Raw genomic sequence first — 23202 nt, forward strand, 5'->3', positions numbered from 1 at the left:
TCGGCTCGAACAGACAGCCCATCCCTACTATATATATATACTAGACTATATATATATATATATATATATATATATATATATATATACATATATATATATATATATTAAATACACTGCCTGCACGCCACTACTAACTAACCTGCCTGCCTAATCTAGCTCAATCTCCGTCCACACACTATACATGGCCTCTATGTAAGCAGCCTTATATAGTGTGGGGCATGGACTTGGTCCCCTCAGGGCCGGTGCTACCACTAGACAAACTAGACAGCCGCCTAGGGCGCACTGCTGCCTAGGGCACCCGGCCACTGGTGTTCCTACTCTCTTCTCTCTGCAGCAAGCAACTAAGTCTCAGCATCAGCAGGCAGCCACATAGTGTCAGAGGCGCAGCTGCAGCAGAGAATTGTATCTGTGTTTTCTGACCCCCGAATGAATGGAAGCAAGCAAAGATTCATTGATGGGCACTGGTAGGCTGCATTTGATAGACGCTGGTGGGCTGCGTTTTATGGGCGCTTCATTAAAAAGGTGGGGTATACATGAGCAGGGTGGTGGGGGTCAGGGGTGGAGCCAAGGGGGGCGGCAAAATTAGGTTCCACCTAGGGTATCCAAATCCTTGCACCAGCCCTGGTCCCCCTGAGTCATGATTGGCCAAAGGCACCCCTGCCTTTGGCCAATTACTGTATGGCTCTCTCAGCAGAGCAAGCTGTTATTGGCCAATGCATGAAGGTCAGGTGCATGCTTCGGCCAATCATCCTACAGCAATTCACTGCGATCTCGCAGTGCATTATGGGGCTTTCCACGGCGCTCGAATTTCCCGTGAACGTACAATAATATTCGCTGTTTGGCAAACGGGTGAACAACCGATGTTCGAGTCGAACGTACGTTTGACTCGAACATCGAGCTCATCCCTAGTGTATTCCAGGATAATGATGCATCTATAAAGCATCCTAAACACATTCTAAAGTGGTTTCCTGAACACCAGAACCAATATGGTATACTGAACACCTGATAAAACCATAACCCTTCCGTGGCCTCATCATTCACCAAATCTAGACATCACTGAATATTTATGGAAACTTTTTGAGAACAATTCCTCTTTATAATTTTTGTCCCATCCGAGTTACACAGTCATAATTGAAAACTGAATGTGCTGTATTAGTTAGCTTTCATTGCTGCCTGGCATTGTTGATGAAACTTCACCAATCAAGAGATAACAAGGAAATATTTTCTCAAACTGCAGTCAGTTTTTTTTTTTCTGCCATCTGTGTCTCATTAGGGAGTTTTCCATTCACTTCCTGTCCTGTAGACAGTTTCAAGGAGCAAGTTTTCCCATAGGAAGATTTTTTCTTGCATTTCTGTTCTGGTGGCAATTTTGTATTTAACCTTACTTTCATTCCCAGTGACACTGGTGATCAAGGCAGCTAGAGAGCGTAAATCTCTCTATCAGAGACACATACAGCTATTAAAAACCTGCCGATGGTTCTAACCCCTCGCCCATGGGCATTTCTAGGATTTTAAAAGACGAGAGGCATCTCTGGACACCCAAAAAAAGAATAACAATGTGGTGCGTGGTAAACAGTGGGTATGGCCAAATTGCGTTACCAGTGGAAGGGGCTTAAAGAAGCATGGTTAAAGCCAGCCATAGATGGTTTGAACGTCGGCAGGGACCGGACGACATTCAAACCATCTATAGGCAGGCTGATATAAAGAAATAAATGCAAAGCCTCTTTGTACTCCCTAAATATGCTTTGATTCCTGTGCCACAAGCAAGAGTCTGACACACATGTATTAACCTCAGCACATTCATTATTAAATATGAAGCTCTTCCATTGCACATGATTTTGTCCACACTGAAAATAGTCTGAGAGCTAACACTTTGGGGTTGATTTACTAAAACTGGAGCACACAGAATCTGGTGCAGCTGTGCATAGTAACCAATCAGTTTCTAACTTTAGCTTGTTCAGTTAAACTTTGACAATAAAACCTGGATACTGATCGGTTTCTATGCAGAGCTGCAACAGATTCTGTGTGCACCAGTTTTAGTAAATCTCCCTCTTTGTCTGAGCCTACCTTAAAGAATAACTTCATTAAAGTGGTTCTAAAGGCAGAAGTTTTTTTTCCTTAATACATTCTATACATGAAGTTAAATAACCTTCTGGGTGCAGCACCCCAGCCCCCCCTTATACTTACTTGAGCTCCATCTCGATCCAGTGATGTACATGAGAGCAGCCACTCTCCCAGGTCTCTCTCTCCTCATTGGCTTACACAGCAGTGGGAGCCATTGGCTTCTGCTGCTGTCAATCACAGCCAGTGAACTAATGAGGAGAGAGTGGGGGGGCGGGGCTGAGCCATGTGCTGTGTGCTGAGTGCAGGGGTCAGGAGTAAGTAATACACCAAATCCAGGGGTCAGGTGTGTGTGCGCTCTATGTGCAGGGGACAAAAACGTTTACCTCACAGAATGCAAGGATCAGGGCTATATAATGTGACGAGTGCAGGGGTCAGAAGTATGCAATGCACACAGTGTAGAGGTCAGGGTACAAAATGAATAGAGCATAGGATTCAGAGCTTGGGGGTCTCCCCAGCACAGGTGTCACGTACCTGGTCAGAGGCTGAAGTGCTGAGAGGGCTTCCCCTGTGGCTAAGTACAGAGAAGCAGGGATTGCCAGCTGGCACAGGCTGAGGTGATGAAGAGATGCCCGCTGGATGGCGACTGACGAACAGGGTGCACTGCTGGGCAGGAGTACGGGGTGAGACTTGGCAGCAGGGAGAGCTAGGAGCAGAGTCAGGAGCCAGGCCTGAAGTCATGCACGGAAGGTCAGCCAGGAGTAAGCAGCACGCAGGGTCAGGAGTCAGCTGGGGTCATTCACTGGTAATTGGGCAGTAGCGGAGTCAGCAGAGCAAGCCAGAGGCCAAGTACGGATCAGCAGGCAGAAGCGGGGTCACTGGAACAAGCCAAGGGTCAAAGCCGGAGATGGAGACAAGACAGGTTAAAGGCAAGCCAGGTCGGTCACAGGAAATCCAATAATACCAAGAACAGGAACACAGGAGCACACAGGGGGAAGTTAGGATCATCCAGAAACTAATGGCTCATACTGCTGGCTTTAACCTCTTCAGATCTGCGCTATTGCCAAATGACGGCAACAGCACGGATCTACATTGCCGGGACTGCGTCTATTGACGTCGTCCCGTGCACAAGCGGCCTGCGCGCCCCCTGCAGGGCACGCGTGGCGCGCTCAGTGATCAGTGAGTCTATGAGACTCGCCTGATCACAGATCAGAGTAAGGGGTCGGTCCCGACCCCTTACCACATGATCAGCTGTCAGCCAATGACAGCTGATCATGTGATGTAAACAGAGCCGGTAATCGGCTATTTTTCCTCCTCGCGCTGACAGCGTGAGGAGGAAAAAACCCCGATCACGGCGATCATCTGCCCCCACAGCAATAGGCAGCAGTGCCGCCTACCAGTGCCCACCAGCGTCACCCATCAGTGCCCACAGTGCCATCCATTAGTGCCCACAGTGCCACCCATCAGTGCCCACAGTGCCACCCATCAGTGCCACCCACAGTGCCACCCATCAGTGCCACCCATCAGCGCCCACAGTGCCACCCATCAGCGCCCACATCAGTGCAACAACAGTGCTGCACATCAGTGCCACCTATCAGTGCCCATCAGTGTCACCTACCAGTGCCCATAAGTGCCCATCAGTACTGCCCATCAGTGCCACCCATAAGTGCCCCCCATCAGTGCCGCCCATCAGTGCCCCCCATCAGTGGTACCTATCAGTGCCCATCAGTGCCACCTATCCGTGCCACCCATCAGTGCCACCCATCAGCGCCCATCAGTGCCGCCTTATCTGTGCCCATCATTACCGCCTTATCTGTCCCCATCAGTGCTGCTTTAACTGTGCCTATCAGTGCCGCCTTAACTGTGCCTATCAGTGCCGCCTTAACTGTGCCTATCAGTGCCCACCAGTGCCGCCTCATCAGCGCATATCAATGAAGGAGAAAAATTACTTGTTTGCAAAATTTTATAACAAACTATGAAACATGATTTTTTTTTTTCAAAATTTTCCATCTTTTTTTGTTTGTTTAGCAAAAAATAAAAATCCCAGCTATGATTAAATACCACCAAAAGAAAGCTCTATTTGTGGGGAAAAAATGATAAAAATTTAATTTGGGTACAGTGTTGCATGACCGTGCAATTATCATTCAAAGTGCTACAGCGCTGAAAGCTGAAAATTGGTCTGGGCAGGAGGGGGGTTTAAGTGCACACTAAGTAAGTGGTTAAATAGTCGACTGGGTGCCAGAATCTGTCACACATTGTGTGCGCACCGGCACATGGATCCTTGGGGCCATTTGTGCCCGTACGCGCATGCGCATTCGCATTTGCGAACTTCTATGTGCCATTCGCGAATTTCTATGTGCCAATCTCAGATTTTGCTGGGCAGTTGCAGGTGTGCCAAACCTAAGAACCGTTCTCTGACAACAGGTCCTCTTCCCTCAAAAACTCTCTTCCCCTCCAAAATCCATCTCCCAGAACAAACCATTCTCATCAAAAATCCCTCCTTGTAGCTCAAATCCTCCCTCTTCCCTCGCCAAAAATACTCCTTCCCAGCACCAACCACCCCCCCAGCAGAAATCCCCTCCAAATCCGCCCTCCAGGTACAAATCCCCCAACACCCAAATCCCTGCTCCCAGTACAAATCATTCCCCCTCCTAAATCTCCCCTCCCAGCACAAATCCCTCCAATCACTCCTCCAGCACAAATATTTTACACCTCCCCAATCCCCTTTTGCAGCACAAATCCTCCCCCCCAGGCACAAATATTTGTTATCACCCCATCTACCAAGTCATTGTGCCCCTAGTACAATTCCCCACTTCCCTTCTTAAATTTACAGACCTCGGGTGCCACGCGGTTCAATGCCAAGGGATGTCTTTCCTTTCAGGCGCTCCCTTATGTCATGTGATATGTCAAAGCTGAGGAGGAGCATAGGGGAAGCTACCCTCAGCTATCTTTCTGACAGGCAGCTAGCCAGGAGAGATGCCCAGTGCTGCAGTGGTGGGCAATCCCAGTGTTGGAAACCTGGGGCCTTTCTTAGGAGATGCGGGGCACGTACCCTAGATACCATGCTCTATCAATGACACTGCCCTCACTACTCTATCCAATTATTTAAAAAAAAGGTTTTATCTTTTGTAGTCTTTCAAATGTATACATTAGCATACATGGTAGTTTTCTGAACACCCAAGAAACTGAAAAAAAAATTCTGTGGTTTATTCAAGTGCATTTGATGAACAAGTCTTGAGCAAATTTATAATACTTCCTATAAAAATACAGTAGACGGGTGACTTTTTAGTATTTCTATGTCTCAGTGTAAAATGGGGCTGTTTCTGTTTCCTATGGAAAAAGAGGCAAGCTAAAAACTCATACATGTACAGTACATCATAAAAATACGTCTTGTGTTAGTCAAATTCAACCTACAGAGTGTAGCAGCCCATAGCAATGCATTAATGATGGTCTTTTTATTTTTCTAACTTTTCTCCACTGAAAAAAAAAACAACCATTTTCTTTCCTCATTTTTGTGTTATAGCGTTCCAGAAGAGCACTTACAGGCCATTCGTCAGTACTTGAGTCTGCACATGAGCAGCGATTGTGAGATGGTGCGCAATGGATCTCAGAGCCTCCCACAGTTCAAGAAGCTTCTGATGACTCTTTGTACAGGGCTGTACAGGTAATGAGATGCAAATATTACTGAACAACTCAAAATGGCATTTTTAAGTGTAAGTCTGTTTTTATCTTTTCATATGTCAGGGAGACATGAAGGTTTTAAAACACGTATAGAATAGTTGCCTTATTCCTAGATTATAGGCAATTTATTTATAAACCTATCAAATTTATTTTACACTTAGAGCAATGAATTATTGATTTGTTTTTCCTGTTCATCTGTGCTGATTAAAGTGATTGTAAACCTTCTATATTTCTGAAAATAATAAACCTGTTATACTTACCTGCTCTCTGCAATACTCCTCTTCTGGAGTCCCTTGCCGGCGAGTACCTCCATAGCTAGCCACTTACTATGGGGGCTCTTGTGTGGGCTCGATCCCAAGCCAGGCTGTGTGCTTCCATAGATATACACAGTGCGTCTCTGCCCCGCCCCCTGCTCCCTCATCACAGGATTTGACTGACAGCAGCAGGAGCCAAAGGCTCCATTTAACACCACAGTGAAAAGGTCACTTATGCATAGTAAACCAAACCTACCAATTAGAAATTAACATTTAAAGAGGCTGTAAGCCTGAAATTAAAATATCCCTCTATAGTGTGTACTTGCCTCAATTCAAAGCACCACGTGTAATTTTCGCCTCCTTTGCTTTCCCTCTGCTATCTGCATTAGTCACTTCTGACAGGCTATCATGACACCCCAAAATCTCGGGAGATGGCCCACCAATCTTCAGGACACAGCAGGTGGTTGACATCCTTAGCTGTGCATGTTGCCCTATGAGGCTGTGTAGAGGGGAGGTGGGTCCTTTCCCTCCACTCATGTTTCAGATTACATTCAGCTCTCCTATCTATGCTATGCAGTATGTGATATCAGATGCCGGCCCCCTGCCAGCCCTTTGACCTGTGTGTAAGGCTTCATGTACACTGCTTCTGGTAAATCTACGTTTAGGAGCAGTTGGGCATTTTTTTCAGCTGCCCCTGAATTCTCCTCTATGTTATCTTATCAGTACATGCATAGCTCCCAACTGTCCCTAAATTCGAGGGACTGTCCCTGATTTGGTCCCTCTTCCCCCCTCATTTTGGTCTGATCTATATAGAGGTGTATAAAATGCACTTTTTATCTTTCAAAAAGTGTTTCCCGGTGCTAAACCTTTCATCCAATTTCTAAATTGCTGCATTTGTAAATTTTAAAAGCCAATATAAAGGAATAGTAGAGGTAAAAAAAAAAAAACCTTGTGGATTTAATTAACCTTTTTTTGGGTTAATTCTCCTTTAAGGGGGTATGACAGGGGGGCGTGTCCTATGCCTACATACATTTGCTAGTAGGTGTCCCTCATTCCCATCTCAAAACGTTGGGAGGTATGGTACATGTACAGAGGGTTGTTTATAGTCATTTCTAGGCAGTTGAGTTTAGAAGCATTTTTTGGAAAGCAAAAAAATGCATTCAGGACGGATGTTCAGAGGCATTTGAAACAGCAAATGCCTGTAACAGCTTGTAAACGCATATAAACGCGTGTAAATGTGGTAACTCGCACTTAGCCATGTTTCCTTTACAGGCGTTTTTAAAGGAGATACATTTTTGACCATTTGAGAAAAAAAAAAGCAAACGCGGCATGTAAACGCAACAAAGCAGATCTTTTTAAACGTTGGTTACTATCTGTCAAGTTAAATCGTTCAGGAGAGGTTTTAAAATGTCCTGTGTACATTAAGCCTTCTGCCGCGTCCACATGATCGGGATTTTAGTCGGAAAAAGATATGATGGTTTTTCCGATGGGATTCTGCTCAAGCTTGCCTTGCATACACACGGTCACACACACTTAACTTACGACCGTTAAGAACACGGTGACGTACAGCATTACGACGAGCCGAGAAAATGAAGTTCATTGCTTCTGAGCATGCGTCGAATTGTTTCCGAGCGTGCGTAGCAATTTTTTGCATCGGAATTGCTACAGATGATCGCATTTTCGGATAGGAACTTTTTCCGACCGAAAAATTGAGAACATGCTCCCAATCTTTTGCTGGCTGGAATTCGGCTGGCAAAAGTCGGATGGAGCATACACACGGTCGCATTTTCCGACAAAAAGCTCTCGTCGGTCTTTTGCTGGCCGAATTTCCGATCGCGTGTAAGGGGCATTAGAAGTCTGTAAATAGAGATGACTGCAGATAAACAGGTACAGCTAATGTAGGAGGATTTGTTTCATCTCAGTCACTTCAGTGGGTATATGTAAGGGTTTACAACCACTTTAAGCTGGTCATATATCAGCAAAAAAGTGTTCAAACTTCCCCAGAGAAAATAAGAATAATCATTCATCAGAGCATTTGATTGTACTATTATGGATTTGACAGATTTCATATGAAAACCCTGCAAATATGCATTTGATCGGTGTGCCAATGTTTCAGATTCTACGTTTGATTTCGGGATGCACATGTGCATTATAAGTATGACTTTTTTTTTCCCAAACAAAAACCAAATGCAGAGTTAAAATTGTGTTCATTCTAAACTGTCCATCCTTCTCTTTCAACTTTCCTCTATGGTTGAAATCGTTGATTTGACCCCCATTAACGAGAATGAAACAAATAATCCAATTTCTTTGAATAAAGATTCTACTAGTGTAGTATAGTATAGTATAGTGTAGTAAAGTACAGTATAGTGTAGTGTAGTATAGTATAGTATAGTATAGTGTAGTATAGTATTGTATAGTGTAGTGTAGTATAGTATAGTGTAGTGTAGTATAGTATAGTATAGTGTAGTGTAGTATAATATAGTATAGTGTAATGTAGTATAGTATAGTGTAGTGTAGTATAGTATAGTATAGTGCAGTGTAGTATAGTATAGTGCAGTATAGTATAGTATAGTATAGTATAGTATAGTATAGTATAGTGTAATGTAGTATAGTATAGTGCAGTGTAGTATAGTATAGTGTAGTGTAGTATAGTATAGTGTAGTGTAGTATAATATAGTATAGTGTAGTGTAGTATAATATAGTATAGTGTAGTGTAGTATAGTATAGTGTAGTGTAGTATAGTATAGTGTAGTGTAGTATAATATAGTATAGTGTAGTGTAGTATAATATAGTATAGTATAGTGTAGTATAGTATAGTGTAGTGTAGTATAATATAGTATAGTGTAGTGTAGTATAATATAGTATAGTGTAGTGTAGTATAGTATAGTGTAGTGTAGTATAGTATAGTGTAGTATAGTATAGTATAGTGTAGTATAGTATAGTGTAGTGTAGTATAGTATAGTGTAGTGTAGTATAGTATAGTGTAGTGTAGTGTAGTATAGTATAGTGTAGTGTAGTGTAGTATAGCCAGCTTTAGTAGTCTGAATTTGGTTCCAAGTCAGTGAACCAGTTTTTGGGACAAAGGTTCGAGGACAACAAGCTATACGCATAAATATATATAATAAATATAAATATATACATTTTATATATAAAAAACACGAAGGGGATTGCTGCACACATGATTTATTTGCGCTGAAAAAAGTTACATCGTATATCAAATATCAAATACCAGATAGAGCTGGCGACGTTTCGGGCTCTGACAGATAACGCCCTTAATCATAACCACATATCTTTAGTGCACCTCACCCCTTGCATATTTTATTTTATATATATATATATATAAATAAATATATTTATTTATTTATTTATTTGTTTAATTAATAAATATAAAATATATTTATAAAATAAATATAATTCATTTTTTTCCTTGTACTATTTTGATCATACTTTTTTTTTAAAAGTGACTACAAATTCTTAAGGACAATATAAGGACAAGACATTGCTACAATGATCACTGTAAATACTTAACCCCATTGTACAGTACCAATGTGTGTAATAAAGGGAAGAGTGATCCCACCCCTCCCCTCGTTCTATGCACATCTGGGACAGACTCGCCCTTCAGTGGCTGCTTTTTAGTCACCGTGGGAGACAGATGGAGAAGAACATTCTCAGACCGGTGACTGTTCTGCTGCTTGTTCCTGAGTGCAATGCACAGCCATGGAAAAGAGAACTCTCACTTATGTGTAAGACTATCTTCCTTGCAAATAAAATCTTTCCTGTGCTTCGGGGAAAGCTTCCCTGCTGTCCCCTCCCCTCTACTGTACTGAATGCAGAGGGAAGAGAGCCAAGCATCACATCACAAAGGAAAGGTATGGAGAGGAGGGGGCAAAGGAGTTCAGTGCTAGCTGTCTAAGGTAAGGGGAAGTGCTGCATCTCTTCTCCTCCGCTCTCTTATGGGCCATAAGCTCACCATGTCGGTTCTTCATTGTATAATCTGTTTCATACACAAATGCATGTTCTCATTCCCTTTGTATTAATGTTAACGTCACAAATCCAGAGTGTGGGCTTTCTGTAGGATTAGAATTTTAGGAGTTTTAGGTGATGGTCATGTCAGATCATAGGGCTTGTGTTCACAGGCATGTAACTAGGTTGAAGACATGGAATGACGTAATGTCACATTTACCTTTCAAGTCTGAGGACACGCCCAATGTTCACTATGCCCTACCCTCTTTATTCTCCTTTCTGATATTATTGCAGAGGCAGCACTGATATCATATGTATAGTTCCTGAGATTTACACCCACTGCAAACTGTCACATTGCATCTGCTGGCGCCAGTTACATAACAAATAATTGTCATTTTTTTTTTTTTGGTCATTTTCTATCCTTATGCACTCATTCCTATCAACGTTTTATTGTGCCCATGGGGCACCTTTCCTTGTCTGTGCCCTGGAAGACTGTCTGCCAATAGTTACGGCACTGGGTTTTCACTACTGCAGAGAAACAGCATACAAATTAGCTGAAAGACAGAGCTCTGTAAGGAAGGTTAATGTATCTAAGGGAAATCATAGACAGCCAGATCTGATAGGTGAGTGCGAGACCTGCTTATCCTTAGATTGGTCTTCAGTGGTGACCTGATCAGTCAATGCTTTCAGCACATGCAAATGCATGCTGTAAAAGGCTTCAGTTCTTTCATAGAAATGTCAGTGATCGTCTGCCAGAAGAGTTTCCCAGCATGCCGTTGGTTCCTTCCTGCTCTATACACTACCTGACTTATGTAGGTAATGATCACACTGGTCGCATGCTTACAACTTTTTATACTTAGACTTATTTCATAGGTAGCACAAAGTGCAATGCCTGTACACAGCATAATAGCCCATAGCACCAACCACAACAACTTTCTTGTCTTTCCTTATTTAGCTAGTCCAGGTGAAATCTGATTGATTGCTTTGGTTTCCTACACTTTAGCCTCATACACATGGTAAGATTGTTGGACAACTGATTTTTGTCAAAAGGGCGTGTGCCAGAATCTTGTCTTGCATACTAACGGTACACAAATGTCATGCCACAAACACAAACGTAGTGACGTACTATGAGGAATGTCAGCTCTTGAGCACCATCCTTTGGGCCCCTTTTGCTTAAGTTGTGTTTGGTGAGCATTGATTCAGAGCATGTTTGTTTGTACTTTTGACTTTTGTGTGACGGATTTGTGTACTAACCATACGAAAATCTGACGTGGAACTGTCGTCTGAGTAAAATTTAGCAAAATTTACTAGCCTGTCATCCAACATTTGTTGGCCAGAAAATTGGAAAACAATTGTTGAAAGGAGTGTACTAACGGTAAGAACTTCAGACAACAGCCTGTCAAGCGACAATCCCCTTCTGATTTTCGTACCAGGTGTACGAGGCTTAAGGCCTGATTCACACCTATACATTTTTAGTGCTTTTTTTGCATTTTGCAGATTTGCACAACAGAACGTGTTCCATAGGAAACCATGTTAAATGGACTGTAGTGCAAATCTGCAAAATGCAAAAAGCACAAAAAATGCATAGGTGTGAATCAGGCCTTAAGCCAAGTACAGTGCAAACAGAAAATCGGACGAAGAATATCATTTTCGGAGCTATTGTACGATAAACTGATTGTTAGTACACAGCTTTCCAGAGCCGATCATGACAGTTCATCTGAAATTATCTGAAGGGTCAAACACAAGAATTTTTCTTGTACGATACCAGATCGTACGATTTTCGTTTAACCAGTACAGTATTCGTCCAATCGTCCGAAACAAATTGGAAGATCAAGACCACGCATGCTTGGAGACAAAAAATACATTAGAATACAACACATTACATCACTTCCAAAATTGTATTCTGTCCTACAAGAATTTTCATTGGTTTAGTAACCTCTTGATTTTTCGATATGAGACTAGCATTCAAAAAACAAAAAAGATAATTTGTGCGATACTCTCATCGTGTGTGCGAGGCTTTAGGGCGCTGTGCAGTAACATATAAGGCAAATGTGTATACAGTATATAGCTATTTACTGTATATGACCTAGACAGGTTGCATTCCTTATGTAAGACAGATGATTCATGAGTAGTTCTGCATTTTTTTCTCTAATACATTTGTCGTTCCTTAGTGAGGTGACCCGCACTCTGCCAGTCCTGGAGTCTCTGCAGAGCACATTTGAACCCCAGTTCTCCCCTGGATTCCGCCAGCGATCTCCTGTAAGTCTCACTTGTGAAATTATAACAGCAACACTATAAGAAATATAGGCTTGTCTAGTTGGTCCAAGATGAAATCATTACACATTTCTATATAGGTTTTACCAAAATATAAAGACAAATAGGGCCAGGCAGGTAATCTAGGGTTTAACTATATGTGATGGGGACCTTCTAACTTTTGAAAATCCTATTACAGCTATTTAAAACACAGAAACACACCGGGGGAGATTTACTAAAACTGGTGCACACAGAACCTGGTGCAGCTGTTCATAGTAACCAATCAGCTGCTAGATTTTATTGTCAAAGCTTAATTGAACAAGCTGAAGTTAGAATCTGATTGGTTACTATGCACAGCTGCACCAGATTCTGTGTGCTTCAGTTTTAGTTAAAGCTGGGTTCACACTATTGTGAATTGGATGCAAATTCGCAATAATAGCAGGAGGTTTTGACCGGCTCTCAATGGAGCGGTTCGCATTTCTCCGCTGCGCCTCCGGTGCAAATTTACACAGGAGTCCTGTGCGTCTTTTGGTCTGTTTCAGGTCCAAATTCAGCCAAAAATTCGGACTGAAATCGGACCTATAACGGTGAACCTACTGTAAGCCGCATGCAGCTATAGTGTGAACCCAACCTAAAGTAGAACTATCGGCAAAAACTTTTTTTTTCATTTTGGATAGAGCAAGGGAGGATTACAACCCCTGTCAGATTTTTTGTTCGCCATCTATTTCCCATTGCTGAGACTTCCCCTTCCTGTCCTATAGCTAAACAGGAAGTGAGAGCAAATCCCTGCAAATTAAGGATTTTCCATTGGGACCCCTGGGTCGCCATTGGACAATTTCCCCTCTATTTCTTTTCTGCAGACAACCCAAAAATTGTGATTTTCTTTTACTTTCACTTTCAATGATAATAGTAAACAGGACAAATAGAGAGGATGAATCTTCTTAACAGCGGCACAGACAGCAATAAAAAACTGACAGGTGTTCTAATCCCTCTCCACTCTATCCAAAACTAAAAAAAAAGTTTTACTTTAATCTCCTCCATTGATTCTTAGCATATAGACGTACCCAAATTATACATATGCACATATTGTAGCCAAACGTAATCTGGCTGCCTGAGCAAAGCGTCATGCAGCCATAGTGAACTGTGCCACTTGTGTTACTGGGTCCTAAAGCAATCGCATGGTCTGCTATGGCCACTATGGTACCCCTTGTTTAGTACAATGTTTCCAACCTTTGGTCAGCAATGTACCCCTACCACGGCCTACTGTAAAAGTATGCTGACAATTTCCCACCTGAGCTATTAAAGGCACACCTTCTTGATCTCTACTTTTATACTTCCCTTACAGTTGTACTGTGATTCTCCTGTTCCTTTTTCTACAATCCTATTTTGTTTCACTTTTCTGACTATACCAATCTTCTTTTGACCCCAACTTTTTTTGTTTCCTTGAGAACATGTTTTTCTTTCACATAAAAAACTGTTCTTGTTATATTTCATTTTGCTAAATTTTGTATTAGTGTGGGCATTCTGTTGAGATATTTTGCTAGATTTTATATTATTTTTTTTTTTTACGTATAACTCTATTCAAAGATTTTTCCAAATATAAACAATCATGTAGAAAAAGAAAACAAACAAAGAAATAAACCTATTACAAAACCAACTTCGCTAAGCATATACATCTACTAGGCCAACATTGACACTTATTAAATTTATAAACTAAAGATATAAACTAGAGATAGGAGATTAATATGGAATATACATTTTTTATTAGTGTGTGCATTCTGGTGAGATATTCAAAGACTTGATGGATTGATGCTATCCAGTTACACAGTTATTTCCATTATGTTGTAGCTGGATGACAAATGGTAAAGTTAAATAGTTAATGCCAAACCCAAGCATTTAAATGTCTTTTAAAGTGTTACTAAACCCAGCACTCTGCATTCACTATATCTGGTCTTCCACAATACACAGAACATGGAAATGCAATAGTTTTAGTAAATATAAACTGCTAATTACCTTTTCTTATCAGCAGTATATAGGAGTCGTGTGACTTCTATCAGTGTCTGGTTATAGTTCGTAGAAGGAGTTTTCTTTCTCCCCTGATTTTCCTATGAGGCTGCAGGACCCCTGACCCTCTGTCCGGACAGTGCTGATTGGCCCTGTGCTGATCACATGTACTCTCTCAAGAAAAAAAAAAACTCTGTAGCAATACATACCACACTGAGCATGTGCAGCTTGCCCCCAAGGCTCTGTTCTATTAGCATTTGGATTGGGGGTGTTGGAGGAAGGGGAGGTTCAGAGAAGACAGAATCAAACAGCTTTTTTACACAATGCAGAGGATTAACCCCTTAGGTTCCACAGTGAGTATAACAAGCATACTTTACTGCATATACACACTGATTTTACTGTTGTGGGTTTAGTAACAATTTAACACTTCGATGTCATTTTAAAGGGTGTTTTTTGTTTTTTTTGTAAATCTACAGCTTTCAAGTGATCCTGCCACGAGGGTCATTGTTCAGGAACTACCTGTTATAGGATGACAGTTGCGCTTCTGTTTTGTCATCCTTTCACATGCACCATAGGTGGTGATTACAAGGAGCTGTGCTGACACACATTGGGCAGTTCTAGTCCACTGTTGTCACTATAAAGAAGTCAGCTCAGAGCAATGATGTGCAGCTGATACTGGAGAGCATGTACTGTAGACAGGAAGGGGCTGCAAGAGACTGCAGGAAAATAGCTGTACTAAGATGCAAAAAGGATGAAAAGAAGCAAAAACTGAATTCATGTAAAAAAGATGGTGATTGTTTATACAGTAATACAATTGCTTTAGCAGTCTAATAGTCATTTGTGGGTTTAGCTCTACATGAAAGTGTATCTCTAATCAAAATTTTTACTAGAGTAGGGAACAAGGAAAGAATCAAATTGTCATAAAGGTTTCTTGTTCTTCCCAGTTTGTTTTGTCTCCTCAAGTCACAAGAGGGAAGAATATACTTTAACTTATAACATGTCAAGAGTAGTACCCATGCACTGACCATTTCCCCCGTCTCGGTGAAATCCTCGTTAGTTGCTGTCTGGGTTATAACATTGTCACCAGGACAGGAAATTAGAGAAACTTCCTCTAACAGAGACATAATGATGATAAAAACATTTTATTAGTGGATGTTCCCCATTACTTACAGCCACAGTGACATCATTGTTACTAAGAAAGAAAGTGATGAGAGATCTTCCCAGTCAGATAGGGACAGCATAAAAATGACAAGGGCTCTAACAATTCTTTACTATTGCTGTTAAAGACCCAATAAAGTATTTCAATTCCACCCTGACCCACTCTGTTAATGTGTACAGACTATATACACAGTGAGAGTATTACGTTGTTGCATGGAAGGTTTTGAAATCATTAACAGTCCCACACATACACATGGTTTCCTTGCAGTTACAGTAAGTCCCTGGTCTTCATCTGTTTATGATCACAGAAGGCCAGTCAGGCCTATTGACTGATGACCTACTTAGGGTTGGGTAGTACCCCTGTCACCATGTAGGTCAAGGTATAATCTGCTCTCTTAGTACTTGGGGTACCAGAAACCTTTATTATGATATGATTTTTTTTTGTACCTCTGTCATTTAATGAACAGAGACACTGTGTATGCTTTCCAGCTGTTGTTATATATATAATAATATAAGGTGAAACGAAAAAAAAAACCTTAAAGTAGAACTACATTGCATCTGAGCACCACAAACCAAAAACGCTACTTACTTCATTTATAATATTCAAAGCAAACTCTCCCATCCATTCATGTCTCTATGTTTATTTTGCTGAGAAATCACTTTGAAAAACACTCCCCCTAGCATTTCTGGCCGTGGCCATTTTGTGTAAGGGCAAATATTTCATGTAGCATTTACTTCCTGAAATCCATCTGCCCTTAGCCCAGGATTGCAGGCAGGAGGGTGTGCTTAGCTGGGAAAACCCCTCCTCCCCTTCTAAAGACTCCTGTGATTTATGACATCATTTGCCTAGGAAAGGAACCAGACAGTAACAGAAGAAATGTAAAAAAAAAAACTTTAAAACAAGTAAATATGATATACTTTTCTATCTATTTACTAATGCTAGCAACATAAAGTATAAAAAAAATGTTGATTAAGAGAGTGAAGTTCCACTTTAGACCCATTTCACACTGAGACGCTTTACAGGCGCTGCAGCACTAAAAATAGCGCCTGTAAAGAGCCGCTCCTGTCTCTCCAGTATGAAAGCCCGAGTGCTTTCACACTGGAGGACGTTAAAAAAACCCTGCTAGCAGCATCTATGGAGCGGTGAAGGAGCGGTGTATTAACTACTCCTTCAGCTTTACGGTGGTTTTAACCCTTTAAAAAGTGCCCCGCTAGCAGCCGAATAGCACCGCAAAATTGACGGTAAAGCGCCGCTAAAAAAAGCGGAGCTTTCCCGCCGACGCACCCACCACCCCAGTGTGAAAGGGGCCTTAAAGTGAATCTGTGGCCCGGCTATTGACATTTAATATGTCTTATATTCAGTAAAGCAGTTACATAGTTACATAGTAGGTGAGGTCGAAAAAAGACACAAGTCCATCAAGTCCAACCTATGTGTGTGATTTTATGACAGTATTACATTGTATATCCCTGCATGTTGTGGTCGTTCAGGTACTTATCTAATAGTTTTTTGAAACTATCGATGCCCCCCCCCCCCCGCTGAGACCACCGCCTGTGGAGGGAATTCCACATCCTTGCCGCTCTTAAACTACGTAGAATCCTCTACGTAGTTTAGGGTTAAACCTCTTTTCTTCTAATTTTAATGAGTGGTCACGAGTCTTATTAAACTCTCTTCTGCGAAAAAGTTTTATCCCTATTGTGGAGTCACCAGTATGGTATTTATAAATTGAAATCATATCCCCTCTCAAGCGTCTCTTCTCCAGAGAGAATAAGTTCAGTGCTCGCACCTCTTGCAGCTTACCAAACATTAGATGTTGTGGCTGCATTCGTTTTCATTTTTTAGACTTTTTCCCTCTGTTTCCACCTGGTGGTCTGGCCAGTAAACCTGTATTAGAGTGCCCCCACCCTGGATGAAGGAGAACAGAGGGTACATTTAGACAGCAGCATTGTCAGTCTGGGGGGGGGGGGGGAGTTTTAGATGCACTTGCAGATTTACTTTTTGTCATTTTTTAAAGATAAATCTCACAACTGTATAAAACTGGTCAAATATGTACTAGCAGATTTAAATACACTTACAAACTGAAGCCAAACCCCAAATACTTTATAAGCAGTCACAGCAATCATTTTTTTTTCCTTTTGGGATAAAGGTTTTACATGAATAAATAAAATCTGATCATTGTAAGTACCCCTGCCAGTGCTGAATGTTTTGTCTCACCCCTGTATCTGATACATCTCCAAGAGAGCTTGCTCCTTTGAAAAACAGCAGCCTAACTGGCTGAATCCCCAGTTGAAAATAGAAGAAAGAAAGCCTTAAAAAGAAGGTTAATGCAGCCAAAACATTTAAGAATTAGTAAGCTGCAATATAATACATGTTCTTCAAAGGTCATGACAGTAAGTAAATGCTTGACTGTCCATATCCTGACCATAGATCCACTTTGAAGTATCAGAAAATAAGTGTATTAATATAATGCGTAGTAAGAAAAAGAGGATCACATTTCCAAGTAACAGGATTCCAGTTCAGATGCATATCCCTCCCAGGTCGCAATATTTTACTGTAAATGGTGAAGGACAAATGTTTTGCAGTAACTGTGTATGGAAACTGATGACTAACATTTTACAGCCACAAGCTGATCATGTGATGTCCTTAAATCTATTAAACCCAGGGTCATACCATTATTGTTTTAGAAGGAAGAGAGCATTGGCTAAAGTGCAATAACCCAGAGCAACAGATCATAAAACATTGATTTCCATGCTGATCTACGCTAATATAAAAAAAGGAAGCTGCGCTTTGTAATTATAGTGATCAAAGAGTAAGGTGACTTAGAAGTAATTTGTCTTGATAAATAGAGATATAAAAACTCTGTGTGACCCACTAATACATAAATATTAAACTTAATCACAAGTAAAATGTGCAAAAATTAATTATTGAAAAAAAAATGAAAATTGCAAAAGTTCTCAAAAAAGATCCAATCCTCTCCTATGGGCTGTTAAAAAGAAGCTCCACTGAATATACAGTTCATAATGGTATTTCAAGTGATGATTCCTCAAGCCTCTATTCAGTAGTGACATGCGACCACAACACCAAAGAAGATGTGATAGAGTGCGACAGGAAAGTTCCTCCACCAGTAATAATACTGCCGCTTACCAGCTTGTTAGATCTCTTGTTTAAGAAGATCGCAAGTGCCTGTGGCTTTTATCCCCAGCCCGGGGTCTTTGTGCTTGGATAGCTAGATGTTCCCAGACTCTCTGCTCAGGGTATCCTCTGTGCAACTGATGTTCGCTCATTCCACATGAAAGGACATAAAGGCTTCCATAGTGTAACTCATTTAAAAACATTTATTAAAAATAAAACAGTAATACACGCTAATAAAATGTGATGAAATGCACATTTAAAGAACACCCCAAAAAAGTCAAAAATGTAGGTCTCCCATTTGTTGCTACCAATAAAACTGCTTACCCAAGTCCTGGAGAAGGACATCTCCAGGTTTGACCAGCCGCTGTCCTTACTGACACTGCAATCTCTAGGCTTCTGCTAAGGACAGATTTTGTCCAAGGCAGTGGCACTAATTGGCTATCTTGCTATATCTATAGTGAAAAAAACAGAAGTATCAGTGACCCCACTCCAGGGGATAGGCACATATATGTGAAGATCTAGTTACTATTCAACTCATAGCAGGAAAGGAGAGCAGTTGACCTAAAGTCAATTCTTTATCTGGTCTGTAGTAACTATGAATGTTTCTATTCATAATTCAGTATTATATTTCATGAATAATTATCTTATCTCCACTAACTGGCTCACAGTATTTCAGTTAATGCCAGCCAGAAAGTAGAAGTCTCTTAATGAACTGTTGGTTTCAACACTAAAAATCTAGGGCCAGATAGTACTTCGAGGTACAATTGCTAGGACGGAGAACTTTCACATTTTAATACTGCAGAGAACCAAAAAAGGGATTACTATTAAAGTATAGGGGGGTTGGGGGGCTTTTTCAAAGACACTGTAACTTTAAAGTGTATAACAGGGCAAACAGACCAAAACAACATACACAGCACATCTCTCGAATTGATGCAAATTTCCCCGTTTTTTAATAAATGCTGTAAGTAGTCACAAATACCTGTTGATTTGCCAAAGACTACTAAACTCCTGCTTTCTCCAAAAACACTGCTGGATTACAGAACTCAACCTATCCTTCACCACTGTCTATGTGCATACTTTCTAAAAAAAAACAATGCTGCTGCCTTGAGCCAGCCTACACAATGGGGTTGATTTACTAAAACTGGAGAGTGCAAAATCTGGTGCAGCTCTGCAGAGAAACCAGCTTCCGTTTTTTTTTTTTGTTAAAACTTAATTGAACAAGCTGAAGTTAGAAGCTGATTGGCTACCATGCACAGCTGCACCAGATTTTGCACTCTCCAGTTTTAGTAAATCAACCCCATTTTGTGTGTATTCTATGGGCTCTTAGTAGATGTAGTTCTGGGGACAAGCTTACATCAGTAGGAACGGAGCTCCCAGCAGCTGCCCCTACAAGAATTTTTCAAGCCTGGTAATGATGTCAAAGGGAGAAATAAAAACTGTTTCTTGATACAAAAACAAGGTAAAAGATAAAATATTGCTAGGTGATAGTCTAAAGAGTGAGTTATAAGGGTAAATGTAGGCAAGGTATGGACACACACTTTAATATGATTACTGATCCTGAATACTTACAATCCTTAACAAAACAGATATGATTTCCCAGTATTTACTAATGATCATGATATTTATCATATGCACCTAACTTTATATACTTGGTCTTTTGTAGCTATCTACTGACCCCGGGACAAGTAACATGATGAGTAAACTCACCCAGCTCACTTCCATGGTTTCCAGCTTAGAAGAAAAGGTGGGAAAATAAGATGTTCCCTGGCAACAGGGATTAATAGTCTTCTAGAAATTTTGTGTTTTCTTAAAGTAGAACATCCAAACTGAATGTTATGAGTTTTGGAATGAAAGGGTTTGATGTCTCATGCCATTATTGATGCTGTTTATGACCTTGACGGGGAGAATTTCCCCATTTCTGGTCATACCATGACTGGCAAGTTTCTCATAATCACTCACCTACCTGAATACCTACGCTCTCAGCAATTTAGTTTCACCAGCCCCTAGTGGAGTTATAGGAATATATCGTGACTGCATCCCAGAGGTGGAGATCAGGGCATTCAGTTCACAGCAGAGCCTTAGATGTCACAACAGGAACAAAGATGGGGGAGTCAAAAAAAGCAAAACCATAATATAAACCCTGTACGCACTCTATCCTAAACCAAAAAAAGCCATACAGTAAAAGGTACAATTATGGGATATTTTTGCTGAACTGAAAGAAGGGTTTATATTGAAAAGACAAAACTGGTGACAAGGTCTCTCTTTACAGAACAACTCTGCTCTGTAGATCCTCTTGAATGAATGAAGCATTGGGGGATTGGGTGTTATTGCGGTGAGTGGAGGGGTGCCCTGTCAAGTAAGCAAAAAGTTAAAGCATGTATCACCAGCACACCATGGATCTTTGAAATAGCATCCAAAAGTTTTGTGAAAAGATCCTGCATGGCCTTGAAACATTGCAATTTTATGCTTTGAGTTGATCGATTCAATAAACTACTGGGTGCTTGAAGACCTATGGTGTGCTGGTGATACATACCTTGTGTTGACACCAGTTCCCAGCCAGCAGTCACTATAACACTTACTTATTACAAAGCCGTTTCCAGTAATGTGGGATGGGAAAATTTTACTAGACTGTCAAGTAAACCTGTCATGTTGCCTTGAATAGCCAAAGACACTTTGTCAGAGAGACTTTGTTTAAAATGTATATGCTTAAAGAGGCGCCCCAGTCTCCCCCCCAAAAAAAATAAAAGTCAGTAGCTACAAACTGAAACCTTTGAAAAACTTTTTAGTGCGGCTCCAAGCCTGAGTGTGATATGCTGCCCGCTGGCCCTCAGGAATTGGGGTGCTGGAGTCCTTTCACTCATCCAGAGGTGCTGGCATGTGTGTAAGAAGTGTGGGATGTCGCTCACCCAGTCCAGTGTGTGTAAGTGAGTGTAGGTAATGACCTCTACTGCCCATGCCCCTGACACATTTCTTCCTGCCCACCAGTGCTTAGTCATAGAGGTTGTACAAATACTGTAGCTGCTGACTTTTAATGCAAGGATATTTACCTGTCCAGGGATCCAGCACTGTTCTCACCCAAGCCAATTCTTCAATGGGCTTTGGGTTCAGATGCCTGCATCCTAACTAGGGTAAAACGGCTGTGAAGCCTTGCGGCTTCAGAGTCGGCTTGCCACTGCACATGCGCAAGCCACTCTGCACTTTGTGAACGGTCCTGCAGTCTTCTGGAACTTGCAATGTGTCCCAGAAGGCTGTGGGCGAAGAGGGACAAGGTGAATGTCCACACGGATTGCTTAGGTGGAAGTGGTAATGGGTACCTTTCAACAGCAAGTACCCGCTCCCCCCCATCCCCCAAAGAAGTGGCAATTGTTAAAGAGGAGGGGGGCAGAGGCAAACAAGCAGGACTTTCCCTTTTAGGTAAAGCTCCGCTTTAAACATGTTATCCCCTGCTGTTAGATTCTGGTATTTAAACTGCTTGCTTTGTTAATATTTTAAACCTTTTATAATTTTTGTGTCAGTTAAATATTTCTGTTTTTTTTTTCTTCTGCTAAAAAAAATATATATGTGTTTTTTTGTTTAGTCACAATATAGATTGCAGAATTAGGTGGGATCATGCCAGGCCATGGTTTTAGGCTGCAAAAGTCCCTGGGGTCTCTGCTTGCATTCCTATGTGCAATACAATGTTAAGCATTATACCTCACATGGGATTACGGACAATGAAGTAAGCAGGAAGATTCCTCCCCTGAGTTCCCTTTTTCTATCATATGGGAAGTGTAGGGGCTGCCATCATTGAAGTCCTCTTTAAAAATTCGAATTGCTTGTTTGTTACCCACTGCCTTTAGTACTTTCTGAGTTATTCCCTTGTAATGAAGAAAAGTCAGCATGAACCCAGAAGTCTTATACCTTAGGTTAGGGGATTACTACTCTCTGTGTCATCCTGTTGCAGTGACAGTTCTTCCCCCTGTAGTTCAAAGGGACAGGACATGAAGTGAAATCTCCCCAACAGGGTCATCAACAGCAATAAAAACTTGACAGCAGTATTTACTCTTCCTAATTACTCCTTCCTTCCCAATACTAAGTGATGTATTTATTAGCCCCGGTTCACACTGCTGTGACTTATCATGCGAATTGCGACACAGAGTCGCATGACAAGTCAAAACACATGCTTCTGTCTTAATCAATGCCACGCAGCAAAAAAAAAGTTCCTGTATTTCTTTTCTGTGACTTGAGTGCCATAGAATGTAATGATAAATCGCAAAAGTTGCAAGGAAGTTGCAGGACTTTGGGGTCACAGCAGTGTGAACTAATCCTAAAACATTTCAGATGTAATTATAAGAAATGTCATCCTGTGTAACTGCATTTACATTGGAATGTTATTCATTCATACAGAATAAAGGGAATATCATGTCACACATGCATTGCTGTTTGTTTGCTTTCAAATCATTTTGTCCCTTCTGCCCTTCATAGAAGATGCTCTGTATAGCAAGTGCTGCTCTCTTTTCAGTGTGCCTTTAGTTTCTGTTCTGAGCACACATAATTGCTGGGGTGAGACATACTATGGGGAAGATTTACTAAAATTGGAGAGTGCAAAATCTGGTGAAGCTGTGCATAGTAGTCAATCAGCTTCTAACTTCAGCTTGTTCAATTCAGTTTTCACAAACAAAAACTGGAAGCTGATTGGTTTCTATGCAGAGCTGCACC

At 41.2% G+C, this 23202-nt stretch overlaps 1 protein-coding gene across 2 annotated transcripts in view; it reads left to right on the forward strand.

The window, feature by feature from the left end:
* INPP5D (inositol polyphosphate-5-phosphatase D) overlaps window positions 1-23202 on the forward strand; it is a 199705-nt gene that overhangs the window by 110936 nt on the left and 65567 nt on the right. The window contains exons 5-7 of one of the 2 annotated variants that reach the window (XM_073625717.1): window positions 5585-5725; window positions 12131-12218; window positions 20168-20248. In XM_073625717.1, coding sequence (XP_073481818.1) covers window positions 5585-5725; window positions 12131-12218; window positions 20168-20248 — 310 coding nt within the window. Of the gene's footprint in view, window positions 1-5584; window positions 5726-9553; window positions 9740-12130; window positions 12219-20167; window positions 20249-23202 lie in introns of those variants that run through there. The other variant, XM_073625718.1, reaches the window with a different exon arrangement.

Source organism: Aquarana catesbeiana, linkage group LG04 (genome assembly GCF_042186555.1).
Source record: "Aquarana catesbeiana isolate 2022-GZ linkage group LG04, ASM4218655v1, whole genome shotgun sequence".
NCBI classification, from domain to species: Eukaryota; Metazoa; Chordata; class Amphibia; order Anura; family Ranidae; genus Aquarana; species Aquarana catesbeiana.